General features: G+C 37.0%; 1 protein-coding gene across 1 annotated transcript in view; it reads left to right on the top strand.

Annotated features, from left to right (window-relative positions):
• LOC108621914 (solute carrier family 12 member 9) overlaps positions 1 to 4603 on the top strand; it is a 6498-nt gene extending 1895 nt beyond the window's left edge. The window contains exons 3-10 of the mRNA XM_018019516.2: positions 157 to 291; positions 1035 to 1363; positions 1432 to 1645; positions 1723 to 1992; positions 2058 to 2265; positions 2336 to 3127; positions 3342 to 3752; positions 3861 to 4603. Coding sequence (XP_017875005.1) covers positions 157 to 291; positions 1035 to 1363; positions 1432 to 1645; positions 1723 to 1992; positions 2058 to 2265; positions 2336 to 3127; positions 3342 to 3752; positions 3861 to 4059 — 2558 coding nt within the window. The 3' untranslated portion in view covers positions 4060 to 4603. The remainder of the gene's footprint in view (positions 1 to 156; positions 292 to 1034; positions 1364 to 1431; positions 1646 to 1722; positions 1993 to 2057; positions 2266 to 2335; positions 3128 to 3341; positions 3753 to 3860) is intronic.
• Positions 4604 to 14208: the final 9605 nt, after the last annotated feature.

Here is a 14208-nt window from a genome sequence, read left to right as displayed (position 1 = left end):
ATGTATAATTGTCCTGCGTTTATGTGTCAGCCTTTCCCTTTCTTGTTATATCCTTTTTTAATTGGCATATCTCTCCCATCCACTTCGCTCATTCCTCTTCTTTCAAGATTTCATGACTACTTATTAAGTTTAAAATTTTCATGTTATGCACTGTAGGATACATTGTGGGCAATGCTGGATTACTTGTAACTCTGATACAGTTCATAATTGCATATGGAATTTTGGTATTTACCGTGGCATCTGTATGTGCAATTTCAACAAATGGGGCCGTTGAAGGAGGAGGAGCTTACTGTATCCTTGAATAAAATTTGCTAAGAGATACAATAGAATAGATTTGCTGAATATATGATCCACATTGTATTACGAGATAAAGTATCACAATTTACTACGTATATCACTTGAAGTGTATGGATGTAACACTATACAACACAAACATTTTTTTCCAATATCCACTACACTATTTCTGTACAGTTGCTCATATAAAAAATTAATCCAGAAGCAGAAATGCTTTATCACGTATACGTTTTGTGAAAATGCATGATTTTGGGGAAAGTGAAAAGCTATTGCATGAAAACTAACGGCGCGAGGAAGTTTATTTTTTAATCAAAAGATAGAGATTTTCGACAATTTATCCGTATAAACAGCTTTTTCTTTCTGTACTTTTTAAACAATTGTTGAAGTTTGATAAAAAGCTGACGCGAGTATTTTTATACATTGTTTTTGTATTTATATGAAAATCGCTTCATCCAGCAGGAATTTGCTATATAATATAGTATTGGGTTCTACGGACATTTCTGATAAAGAAATGATGTACAGAAATATGCAATATCTCACTTTTACCGAAAATCATGCACTTTTACAAAAACTGCTGTTTTTTGGGAACGGTACGTTAAACAGCAATTCTGCTTCAGGACTTAGTTTTAGCATGAGAAACTCTATTAGAATCAAATAGGGAATGTTTAAAAAATGAAAAACTTTTCATTGTTGTACTGTGTAATAAAACACATTAAATGTATTCCTTATTAAAGATATAGTCATGATTAGTCGTACTCTAGGACCAGAATTCGGTGGTTCTATCGGTACACTATTTTTTATGGCCAACATTGTGTCAAGTGCTCTTTGCATTTCTGGATGTGCGGAGGGTTTAATAGAGAACTTTGGACCGTCCGGTTATTTGACTATTTTAATACCAGATGGTAGATGGTGGAGATTTTTATACTGTTCTGTATTAAACAGTGCCAATTTAGTTGTATGTATGATCGGAGCAGCGATGTTTGCAAAAACTAGTGTTGCAATCTTAGCAGTTGTATGCGTATGCTTAACAAGCGTTTTCGTTAGTTTTCTGGCGCAAGGATACATCGAGGTAATTATATAAAAAGCACCCAATCTCTTAATCAATGGACTATTGAAATCATGCGTTATTTATTAAAGATACCAATCCCTCATGCAAATTCATTGGTCCAAAATGCAACGGAACATGTGAATGGCACATATACAGGATTGTTAACATCTACTCTTATGAGTAATCTTTACTCCAACTACAGCCGCGATTATTCTAGTAACGGAATAATGACTGACTTCGCAAGCGTTTTTGGCGTATTATTTAGCGGCGTGACTGGTATAATGGCTGGAGCTAATATGAGCGGTATTTATTAAATCAAATTTATAAGACGAAATAATTAATATCTTATTGTTCCTTTAACGTTTAATTATCATTCGTAGGTGAACTGAAAAATCCAGGGAGGAATATCCCACATGGAACCTTGTCGGCAGTATTATTTACATTTATATGTTACATACTTCTTTCTATTTTCACAGCTGCAACGACAAGTAGATTTTTATTGCAAAACGATTTTATGTACATGATGCCAGTTAATATTTGGCCGCCATTTGTGGCAGTTGGTGTGTTAACAGCAACGTTTAGTGCTGGCTTAAGTAATTTAATAGGATCTAGTAGAGTCTTGGAAGCTCTAGCGAAAGATAATGTGTTTGGTAAGTACATGAATTTCTGCTAAATTTATTTATTTCGTTTAAACATCGTCGTGTAATGCTTACAGGATCCGGATTAAATTTTATAACACGGATGACGTGGAAGGGAAATCCAATTGCTGCAGTGTTCACTTCGTGGTCTTTAGTTCAAATCATTTTATTGATAGGTTCTTTGAATACAATTGCTCAGGTCAATTCCGTATTATTTTTATTGAGCTACTTGGCAACTAATCTAGCCTGCCTCGGACTTGAGCTTGCAAGTGCTCCAAACTTTAGGTGCGTTTAAGTTACTATAATTTAAGATAATTTTTTTAGGACAGAAATATTCTTCTGCTCCTTTTTACAGGCCGACGTTTAATTACTTTACATGGTACACAGCAACAATCGGATTGCTAGGCACATTAGTAATGATGTTCGTCATAAATAGTATTTATGCTTCCAGTAGTATAATACTGTGCTTAATCTTAATCATCGTCTTGCATTTATTTTCTCCGAGTAAAAATGCTCCCTGGGGTAGCATATCTCAGGCACTCATATTTCATCAAGTTAGGAAATATTTGTTAATGCTGGATTCGCGTAAGAACCACGTGAAATTTTGGCGACCGCAGATGCTGTTAATGGTGGCGTCTCCAAGATCAGCGTGTCCACTCATAGATTTTGTAAACGATTTGAAAAAGGGAGGGCTCTATGTCATAGGACACGTGAAAGTTGGCGAATTTATAGGCCAGACGATTGATCCTACCATAGACGAATATCCGCATTGGCTAAGTTTGGTCGATCATATGAAAGTAAAAGCATTCGTCGAATTGACGATTACGAAAACTGTACGCGAAGGATTGCATCATTTAATTAGAATATCTGGCATGGGAGCGATGAAACCAAATACAATCATCCTCGGGTTTTATGATGAAGAAAACCCTACAGATTTTTTCAAAAATTCCCAATATGCCACGGATATATTTGAGAACGTTTCGACATCACCGAACACTACTACTGCCTTCCCTTTAAGGCAAACGACTTCAGAGAAGAATTTAGATGCGATACAGTACGTAGGCATGTGTTCGGATGTTCTAAAAATGAAAAAGAATTTATGTCTATGTCGAAACTTTCATTTGTTGAACAAATCACAAATGACCAAGTAAGTATAATCGCCTTTTTAATAACAATATTTTAGTTTCTATAAGAGCTTGATGTGTCCAACATAACCGAGCTACCCGTCCTGATCAAGCTACCCGAATAGTTATATGTACCGAGTTCTCGCCCGACTTTTGTCGGTTCGACTCGAACTAGATATGTCCAGTACTCGCATACACCTATTAGTTTCATTACAAATAATGTTTCTCTCTTTTCAGGAATTCTTCATTAAAATACATTGACGTGTGGCCTCTGAATTTCTTCCAACCGACGGATCAAGATCCGTTCGACACAACGTCACTGTTTATGCTTCAACTCGCATGTATTATTAACATGGTACCCGCCTGGAAGAATTTGCACCTAAGAGTGTTCCAATGTGAAATTGCGGACAGCAATCCTAGTTTAAACGTCTCGGATTCGCAAAATTCAATTAGTGAATACCCGGTTTCTAACGAGCATCGTATAAGGAAATTGTTAAATATGTTGCGGATATCCGCTTCGATTAAAAAAATTCCAAAGTTTGGATTGAATGGCCATTGTCTTATCGAATCGAGGATGGATAGTCAATACGAATCAAGTACTGAATGTGATAATGTCTTAAGCAATGTTTCACGTACTTACATATTGAGGTAAACATCTTCATGCTTTTTTAAAAATATTTCGCTCGTTTCATAGTTCAAAAAATTTTTTTTATCATTTTTTGCAATATCCACTAGCCATTTAATTTTATCTTGCAGCGTGAATCAATTGATTAGGCAACACTCAGCTCAAACTGCTACGACGTTCATTTACCTGCCCGCGCCGCCGGCATCGAATTCTTGGGACGAAAATACCGTGTACCGTCAATATCTTCAACTATTGACAGAACTGACAGCAGATTTACCGCCTATAGTATTAGTGCATGGGGTCAGTGCTGTTACGTCGACAACGCTGTAGTAATTTCGCGTTACAGTGACACTGTAAATATAGAAATGACATTTCTAACTGTACAATTTTTTACCAAAAGAAAGTATTATTTAAATACTAATTTATATGACGTTTAAATTGTTTATAAATTTCTTACGCTTTAAGAAGAACAATCATTGGCATTAAAAAAAAAGCATAAAAATATTGTTAAAAGTATTTTATTTTACATATTAGCAGCTGCTTAACGATCGAATAATAATGCTTTCGTACTACGATAATAAAAATTGCGTGAAAAACAGACGTGGTTTATTACTGTGATACAGGACAAACTCTATAAAATAACTTTTAAAGAAGTAAAATATTTTTTAAACATTGTACTTTAACAACAATTCTGTAAACTGTCTCTCTCTTTACATTCTCATATAAGCATATATCGAACTATTTCTATACCGAACTTTTGTATTGCACTTGATGTTCATGAAAATGTAATCTAATAAGGAGCAATAAAACTGGACATAAAATCACAGAAAAAACTGTTGTATTTACGTGCCCAAATAAAAAGCTATACAATTAATTTATTGACTGTGTGTTCGTTCCATCGACTCTAAACGGGTTACGAATAAGAATAATATAATATGTTCGCTTGAAAATGTAAAGCGTACGAGACATTAGAAGCATAGTAGGGTGAAGAAACGAGAGAAACGAGCCAGACACGTCTCGAGATAAAAGGAACTCGACAAGGGATCCACTCCGTTGGAAACTGACTCGGCAAGATTGGATGGAGTGCATATTAAGCTCCCAGTAGATCTACAATGTCAAATAGCCCCAACTTATTTATTTGTTTCGTAGTGCAGGAAGGGTGAAAAAGAACGATCGGGAAAGGCAATAGATTGAATTCGTTCTGCGGGATGGGGGAAGAGGGAGGGGTGCATGTTTTTCAGCACGGGAGCTCGGAAATTAGAAAGTTGCTTGCTCGATGGAACCAATCGTTCCTATCGAATGAAAGATACATTGTTCGACACGAGTTCGTGATTATAAAACGAATCTATTTTGTAAGATAAAGAACTCCGGACTTCGAACTTAACAACATATTTATTCACGTTCTTCTATCAAGAGCTACTGTCGACGACTGTTCGAGTGTTCCCTTGTTCTTAGCGACGCAATTATTTGTTATAAACATGTTATTTATTATAAATGCATGGTAACGATCTAATAAGTGATCGATAGATCGATATTTTTCCAGTCTTACTTTCCCATCCTATTCTCGCTCGCTGATATTTATAACTGCAATGGGGGATTACGGAACGCATATTAAACCACCGTGTCCGGTCTCAGTTTTAATCACTGTTTCGTTCGAATTAACTCAGTCAATTAAACGGCTTGTCTGGTAGCGACAGCTCACTGCCATCCGCTGTTCTGAACAATATAGCTTACGTATGGTAATTCGAAATAGCATCCCCGTGAGCACCATATGTCAGCGACATGGAATTAATTATTACCATGGGTTCCTTATTCTATTTCCCCCTCGTTTCGTCCCTTCTGGCCGCGTAATGATATCACCCACTACGATCATTCTCTACGCTTCGTTCTCCGATATTAGAAATGTTATTTCTAATACATTTCGTATCACGTTTCTTATCTTGCGCATTATTATGTTGCATACCGAGATAATAGAACTTCCCGTGGTCACTAATATATGTACATATCTAACAATGCTTGTTGTACATAAATGAATACCAGTGCTTAGTATTCGTTGTGCTGGACACAATTATGTTAATCCTGGGATTTATGCAATATAGAAATATTTTCATACATATAACGTACAGTATGGACAAATTGTACAATAGAGTCCTTAATAGTATTCTAGAAGATATTTCTTTGTTTGTGAACAGTTCTTCCACTTTTTACTAATTTAATATAGTTTATTTTAGTGCTATGCAAATAAAAGTTTTTATTAGTTTAACTCCCTGACTCTAATTATTTTTAAACAAATAATACTAACAAGGTGGTCTCCTTTAACTAATATAACACAATAACAAGAATTAATGAAAGTACTGCTATCTTTGCCAGGAATGCCATCACATTCTGTACTGTCTGAAATATGCATTCCGTCCGTTCTTGTTTGCACTTGATATTCTCGCGTTCATCCGCTCTTTGGTGGTAAATCAACTCAGCCAGTGAACAGACCGTGGATTTCTGGTCGAGCTAGGTAAAGTACATATATACACGTAGGTACAGTACATAAATTCGCGTTGCGGAATAGGTAGGCACGTAGCTTTGAAGCGAGTCAGATCAGGCGGACGATACACGCGACGTTAGTTGGTTGCCGGGCTGGTAGTGGAAAAGTGTGGTGCGGCGCGACCACGTTGATCTACGAGCGGCCGGAAACGAGAGGATGCACGGTTTAAGAGCCGCCGATAGAAGAAACCGGAAACGCGCGCAGTCCTCGACGGGGCGAGGAAGGAGGGAGATAGACGCGATGAAAACGTTTTAGGGCGTAAAGGACGGCGGTGTCGGCTATAGCAAAGCCAAGTGCGTTCGCGGGATTTTAAGAAGGGTTGGAAATAGTCGCGCGCGGTAGGAACGGTTGCGAAATGGGCGGCGGCAGCGGCACGGTGCGACGGGCGATGGAGTCACTTTCACGAGGCACAATCCCAGGGTCGCGAGACTCGCGTTTGATCGATGGCGCAATACAACTGCGATAAAAACGTTTTATGCGATGCGATACGATTGCGTGACGTTTTCCAACTTGAAAAGCTTTCGAAAGGAAAAATAAATATTTCGTGGAATGCGTCTCGATCATTCTGCGATTCCCCAGACACAGGAATTGTATTAGAAGATCGATGAAAATTGTGAATTCAAGTTTTCAATAGCGAAATTGAAGTAATAATATCTGTCCCGTAGATTGATTAATTATTCTAGACGAGTCTCGTGATCTTCTCGCTCTAATTTCTCATTTCATTTTTCATCTCCACTCGTTTCCCTTCTTTGGCCAGATTCTACTGCTCTCGCGCGCATAACACATCAGCGGAGGAGATGGAATAATTTCTCCAAGTTCCAGGTGAGGGTCTCGCTCGTTCATCCGGAATATCTTGTCTTCTTGCATCACCGCTTTAAACCAGCGGAGCACTTGAATAATGTTTATACGACACTGATTGCCCATAGAGATATCTACGAAGATTCCCGGGGAAGATTCAAAACTTTCTGATTCATTACCAAGAAAAGTTTCTTTCAAATTTAAACCGTCGAAATGAGACCGGATGTTCTTGTCCGCAACTTCGCTTTTAAATTCCTCTGGATGCGCAAAATTTGCATCATTTAATCTCATCGCCTTCCACATCTACACGTTCTGTTCTATTTTGTACGATTTCTTCTATTGTATACATATTTTAACCAGTTATCTGTGTCGATCATTTTGCAAAGTGCGCCCCAGTGTGTGTCGCGATAATCAAGCAATGACGGATATAGTCGTCAAACACACTTAACTGGTTAAGAAATATGCCGAGAAATTATGTATTATATTTTTATTAAAATGTACGTGTCGATCCGGAATCCAACGAAGTAGGTGTACACAGCGTTTTCTTCCTCTCACTGTGTCGGTGAATAGAGAGTTAATGGGAAGAGAGAGCTGAATCTATCGAACGTAAGCATTGGCGCGTGCAATACTAAATCATAATGCGATTCTAAAGGGGCGGGTTCAGTTCTGAATTTAGGTTATTCAGACAAAGGGGGAATGAAAGCGGAAAAAGTCATCTCTCTTCTCTATCCCTATATTATTTAGTTTCCTTTTCGCGTTGTTATTATTTATTACAAATAAAGCGACTCGCTAATTTTCAAAATAATTTCTGATGCTGTTTGAAGCGATATGGAAATCGATTAACGGGGACAGCAGAACGTGCAATTAAAATCGTAAATTGTAATTTCCGTCCAGCGAATTCGGGAGCGTGTAGTAAAAATGAAGAGGAATATAATATAATAACGTAATGACATGAATAAATGGTATTAGTTATAATAGGAAAATTATCTTTTATAAAGGCTGTCTCAATTAAAGGAAGGAACCACATAAATATCTTTTCTGTTTTTTATGTTATGAAAAAGTTTCTCGCGATAATCAAGCAATGACGGATATAGTCGTCAAACACACTTAACTGGTTAAGAAATATGCCGAGAAATTATGTATTATATTTTTATTAAAATGTACGTGTCGATCCGGAATCCAACGAAGTAGGTGTACACAGCGTTTTCTTCCTCTCACTGTGTCGGTGAATAGAGAGTTAATGGGAAGAGAGAGCTGAATCTATCGAACGTAAGCATTGGCGCGTGCAATACTAAATCATAATGCGATTCTAAAGGGGCGGGTTCAGTTCTGAATTTAGGTTATTCAGACAAAGGGGGAATGAAAGCGGAAAAAGTCATCTCTCTTCTCTATCCCTATATTATTTAGTTTCCTTTTCGCGTTGTTATTATTTATTACAAATAAAGCGACTCGCTAATTTTCAAAATAATTTCTGATGCTGTTTGAAGCGATATGGAAATCGATTAACGGGGACAGCAGAACGTGCAATTAAAATCGTAAATTGTAATTTCCGTCCAGCGAATTCGGGAGCCTGTAGTATAAGTGAAGAGGAATATAATATAATAACATAATGACATGAATAAATGGTATTAGTTATAATAGGAAAATTATCTTTTATAAAGGCTGTCTCAATTAAAGGAAGGAACCACATAAATATCTTTTCTGTTTTTTATGTTATGAAAAAGTTTCATTAAATGTCTGTAAATTTTTGAATATTTTGCCCTCTTATATCGACCACCATCTGAACTATGCAAAAATATTGCAAAGTATGGGCTTACACTATTCGATTTTATGTCTTCCGAGACAAAATTTGGTTCAATGATTAGTTTAAGGTACAATCCAGGGCCACGTGGTCCTTATTTTATTTAGATGTTTCTGTCGTTGGTATAAAATTGTTCTATTCTAAAATGTTCTACTCCGTAACACTTATTTTATTAAATATCCGTATAATCTCACTAGATGACCAGAATGCTCTAGAATGTATCTTAAACTAAACATTAAAATGAATTTTGTCTTGATTCTCTGAAAAAAAAGACGAATAGAATAGAAAATAAAGTAGAATCGACTGACTAAATCCATATTTTTGGCCAATTTAGTATATAACGTTAACATTTTTATCGTGCAGCTATCGAAGTCTGTTCCCTTAAACGTGCAATCCAAATCGTAAATTATATTTGTGTCCAACAAACTTGGAAACGTGTAATCAGAGTGAAGAGAAATAATAGCAGATATAACGTGAATAAATGGTATTAGTTATAATAACACAATCATTTTTTATTCAAGTTGCCTCAGCTAAAGCAGGCCGCCTAAATATCTCTTGTGTTTTTTATATTTTGAAATGTTTCATAGTATGATTTAAACGTGCAATAAAAATCGTGTATTATATTTACGTACAGCAAATTCAGGGAAGTCTGATAAAAATGAAAAAAAATACTAACAGGTATGAATAAATGATAATAGTTATAATAGTAGAATCATATTTGAGTCGTCTATTTTGAAAGTGGCCTAAGTTCACGTATTTTGAAATCGAGATATTTAAGGGTTTACGTTTTAATAAATTTAAAAATATTTGTAACTAATATAATAGGAGTATAATATTTTGGCATTTCTATGGATGTAGAATTTACCAACCCAATTAGCATAATAAACATTGATTAAAAAATGTTTTCGATGGCTATAAATAGACTTAAGCCACTTTCAAAATAAAAATGTGTATCATTGTATTAACCAGATCATTTTTTTATAAAATCTTGCTAATTGTAAATATTAATTTCATAACATAAAATCAGAATAGATACTTAGATGGTCTCTTTTAACTGATACACCCTGTACAAAAGAAAAGAGAATACAATATTAAAATTCAGTCTCTTATTTCAATGTTACTCACTGTGTACACGGATGGAAATAGATAAAAAGGCATTGGTAATGAAATCACGAACTTCCAGGTTTCAATGAAGTTGTCCCAACTTTATCCGGGTATTCGAATTCCATTTCCTCCGTGCGGTAAGTTTTGTACCGCGACGCTGCTCGATCATCTTCCGGTTGCTTTCAGGTTTCCGAAGCAGCGTGGAAGAATACGGTCACGGCCCCTGAACACTTCATAATGCAAAGTGATGTTACCTATGCATGTGCCTCTACATATATGCATGTACTATGTATAATCGATGAGTAGATCACCCGGATGCCACTGGCTTTCGAGGTCAATTACAAGCCGTTCTTTAAGCAACTGCTTACACCGATACGATCTCATTCCTCATTTGCATGCCTCCGAGCCCTAATTAACGCGTTCGTCGCGAGGTTTATAACACCGGCTTCTACTCAGTTACAGATTTCTCCTCACTACACATAATTATCAGAACTCATCACTTCACCTATTGTACGTGGAATATGAAGTCATTTAATAAATACAATTTCGATTACTTAATTTGCTTCATAAGGGATTTATAACATTTAAGCTGTACAGTTTCATGCAAGATTTCGATGGAACAGGGGAATATAAAATATTTCTATTCTATACGAAATGAATGAAGTTTATAGAGGAATGTAAGATCGGTGGATAATGAAATGTAAAAAGTTTCGATAGTGTGTGAGGGTATGGAGGAACAAATGATTAAGTTTGTCAAGGTGTAAACCAAGTCCTGTTCTGAGGTCGATAAGTCTAAAATAAACACTATGTATACATATATATTTCTATTCTTTACGTTTTGAATTCTATATACGATAATTAGTGGAAGCGGAGCCGCGACGGGATATGCTAATGAAGAATTTTTTTGTTACAATTGAAGTTCTACTGAATGAGGTTCACAGCCGGAAAGTTGAATCTTTTTGTCTGGTTCGAATCGCAGTGCCATTATTGAAATTACTCGGTATTCACGCTACCCTTCATGCCGCTTAAGAACTTTCAAATTTATTAAAATTCCTGTCAGACCGAACGAATTTTTTATCCTCGCGAGTATGACAATTATTAACCACCTCGTTGAATCCCCCTGCATCTGACGGCAGTTAATCATCCCCTAAAGATGTGTTTTATAGTTAGACTAACTGCCCCGTAATTGGCTAACGGGATGGAAAATCGTCAAATGAAACGTGGCAATGTAATTTCTCGAACACGAGCTAACAGAATTTTCATGGGCATAAAGTGACAATTTCGAAATGACATAAATTCATCAATTTGTTCCATCAACCACCTATAAACTGTTGCCATTGTAAAGGTAATCTAGAAGAAAGCAATCCTGTGTATGTTTGCTCGAGGTACTTGGCAGAAAGTTGAATCTTTTTTTATTGTATCCAGAAGATTTAATACTGAGAAAGCAAAAATTGTGTATCCAGGCGCTCCCGGACCGCTCTCTGAAGGCTAAAACGTCCGCGCGCGCTGATGGCTAACACACAGGCAGCGTTGGTTCAAGTGTGGAATACCTTACTTATTTATATGTGCTCAGTTAGCTCGAAAAGGACCCTTTCGACCTTTACCTCGTCCTGCGCTTCCGCCGTCGCTCATTGTGTGTCCCAAAAGGAAAGCTGTGCATTCGTATCTTCCCGGGGAACGTCGAGATCAGATTTTCGCCGCTGGCGTTCTCCGACGTTCCCTCGTTTCACGGCGGCCGAAGAAGAATAACTTTGAAGGCACGTCCGCGGGTGAATCTCACGGTTGACGGAGAGATGTCATTAAATTGTGTATCTAAATCCTCTCTGAATTTGCACAGGACGCTGGATAATCTTCTTCAAAGGAAATCTAAATTAAATATAATGTAAAAAGTCTGTTGAAAGATACAACAGCCGCAAGCGTTCTAAAACGTGTGGAGGATACGTTTAATTAAAATATATCATTAATATTCGAAAGAGCTTTTAGACAGGAGGTACATTTAATAATCGTATAAAATTAGTAATATCGTTAGCTGTTAGCACTTACACAGTACTCTAAATAGTTGTTGGGCGAAGGGATTTTGTACTTTGGATTATCAGATGCGCGTTAGTTCCCCACAGTTCGATGAGTATGTATGTACAATCGTGGACAAAAATAAATGGATAGATATTTATCAATGAAGCATGCAACTGGATTAACATACAACATAGAAAAGTAAGAATTGTAGAACTTGTAGAAAATCAATGTTAATCTCATGAAGCATGAATTGCTAATGATAGATTGTTTTAGTTTCTTCTGTATTAATATGGCAAATTTATAAAGTTTGATGACATTCCTTGATCCGCGATGGCATTATTGTTACGCCCCACTACTTTCTCTTTACTCGCCCATTAATTTTTGTCGACGACTGTATATGTGTATACGAAAAAATATCGAGATACGGGGAAAATTCACAAACTACGTTTCAGAGTCATAATACCCGCGTAGCTGGAAAACTTGGGGGAGGGTAGATCTGGATGGAATGATACGAGTCCCATGGGGAATCCCGGTTGCCGCTGTCTACGCGCGTGTGTTCGTGTACCGAGGTTCTCCACGTCCTATTGAATAACTCAGCGTTAACATCAACCGCGTCCCTCTCCGCCGTTACCCTTTCGCGCTGCCTTTTCACCCTCTGCTATTTGGGGAATATTGGGCCTGGATGCTGGGAAAAGGGTGGAATCGATGGAAAAACAGTCGTATCGCGGCGCGTGAACGCTACACGACTTGGCTCGCAGTCAAGTAAACGTTTGTTAGGTTTCACATCGTGCTCATGTCGCATCTGATAGAATTTCACTGATATACTTCGAATAATATTTTCTCGAATTTTAGGAGCAAAATTCACATTCGATTTGAATTCCGCCGAAGTCTGAGTGCACGATGTCAGGCTCGTGTGTGACGTTAAAGTCTGCGGGATTAGAATTCCAATCACAGTCGGGATACATAAAGGATGAAGCCGAGGTTGGAATAGATTTCGGCTCGCGACTCATTAGACTCTAGCCGGTTCCCAGGGTAGATTAAGACTGAACCAGGTATGCGAGTGGGATAACCAAACGTATCTGATCTTATGCTTTATCCCCGTTCCCAAGATTAATTGACGGATTATCTTTGGGCATGGTTCTTCGTAGATAACGGTGCAATAAAATATAGCCAATTTCGCTGCTTGCGTTTCAGCAGGATTGTTTGCAATTTATTACCATGGGTAAACATATGAATTTGTTACAAAGCATTTAAATGTCCCAGGGAATACAATATTTATTCACTTCAGTGCTTCAATAAAAATCAATAATTTCTATTAGAGTTTTCCATATTGTTAACTACATTTCCATTCTATTACGATTTCTATTACTGTGTACAAATGTAACCAGTAATATGGTTAGAGCAAGAAATTGTTTCATTGTTGAACGACACAGTTAGATCGCGAAAATTATTCTAAAGGGAAGCGAATATCAACGCTCTTGGGCAGTTGTAATAGCCAGAAGAAGAATAAGAAGAGAACGGGGCGGTAATAGAACAATAGCAATTGCATAGAACGTAGGTAGAATGGGCTATCCGACTATTTGCATCCGCGGTATGCATCGTGAACAATGAGCGCGGTCGAATAACTGCACGTTTCTGTAACGAGTACGTTGCCACAGGCGAGTACGCAAGTATAATGTGTTGATAGAATCTCATTCATAAATCACCGCACAATTAACGAAATGCTCACTCGATTAAGGGACTAGTCACGTGACTTTTCTAGCATTTATCGATAAATTTTTGACATTTTTTTTTACCGTTTCATCGATAATCGAAGGCAAAAATAGTCCAAAACATGAGATTGCGCCATCGATTTCACATTTTTATTTCTCAAAGAATCAAAACGTTTAATGTTTAGTTTAAGGTACGTTTCAGGGCGCTTCAGTCCTTATTTTAATCAGAATTAATATAATCGCGTTGATATAAAAAACCGTAATTACGATTTATGCTTAATTTTGTAACAGTTACTGTATGAAATATCGGCATAATCTCGCTAAATAATGACCAAAATACCCTAGAATGTACCTCAAACTAAATTTTAAAATGAATTTTGTTCTGATCCTGTGAGAATTAGAGACGTAGAATCGGATCATAATTTTATTCAATTTAGTGGCTAACATTAACATTCTGCCTTACAGGTATCGAAATTTATTTCCTTAAGGATGTATAAGCTATATACTTAAAC

The sequence above is a fragment of the Ceratina calcarata genome, unplaced genomic scaffold, assembly GCF_001652005.2.
Source record: "Ceratina calcarata isolate Rehan_Ccalc_2016 unplaced genomic scaffold, ASM165200v1 scaffold188, whole genome shotgun sequence".
Lineage (NCBI taxonomy): Eukaryota > Metazoa > Arthropoda > Insecta > Hymenoptera > Apidae > Ceratina > Ceratina calcarata.
The sequence above is the reverse complement of the archived record's forward strand: the minus strand, read 5'-3'. Positions and strand labels throughout refer to the sequence as shown.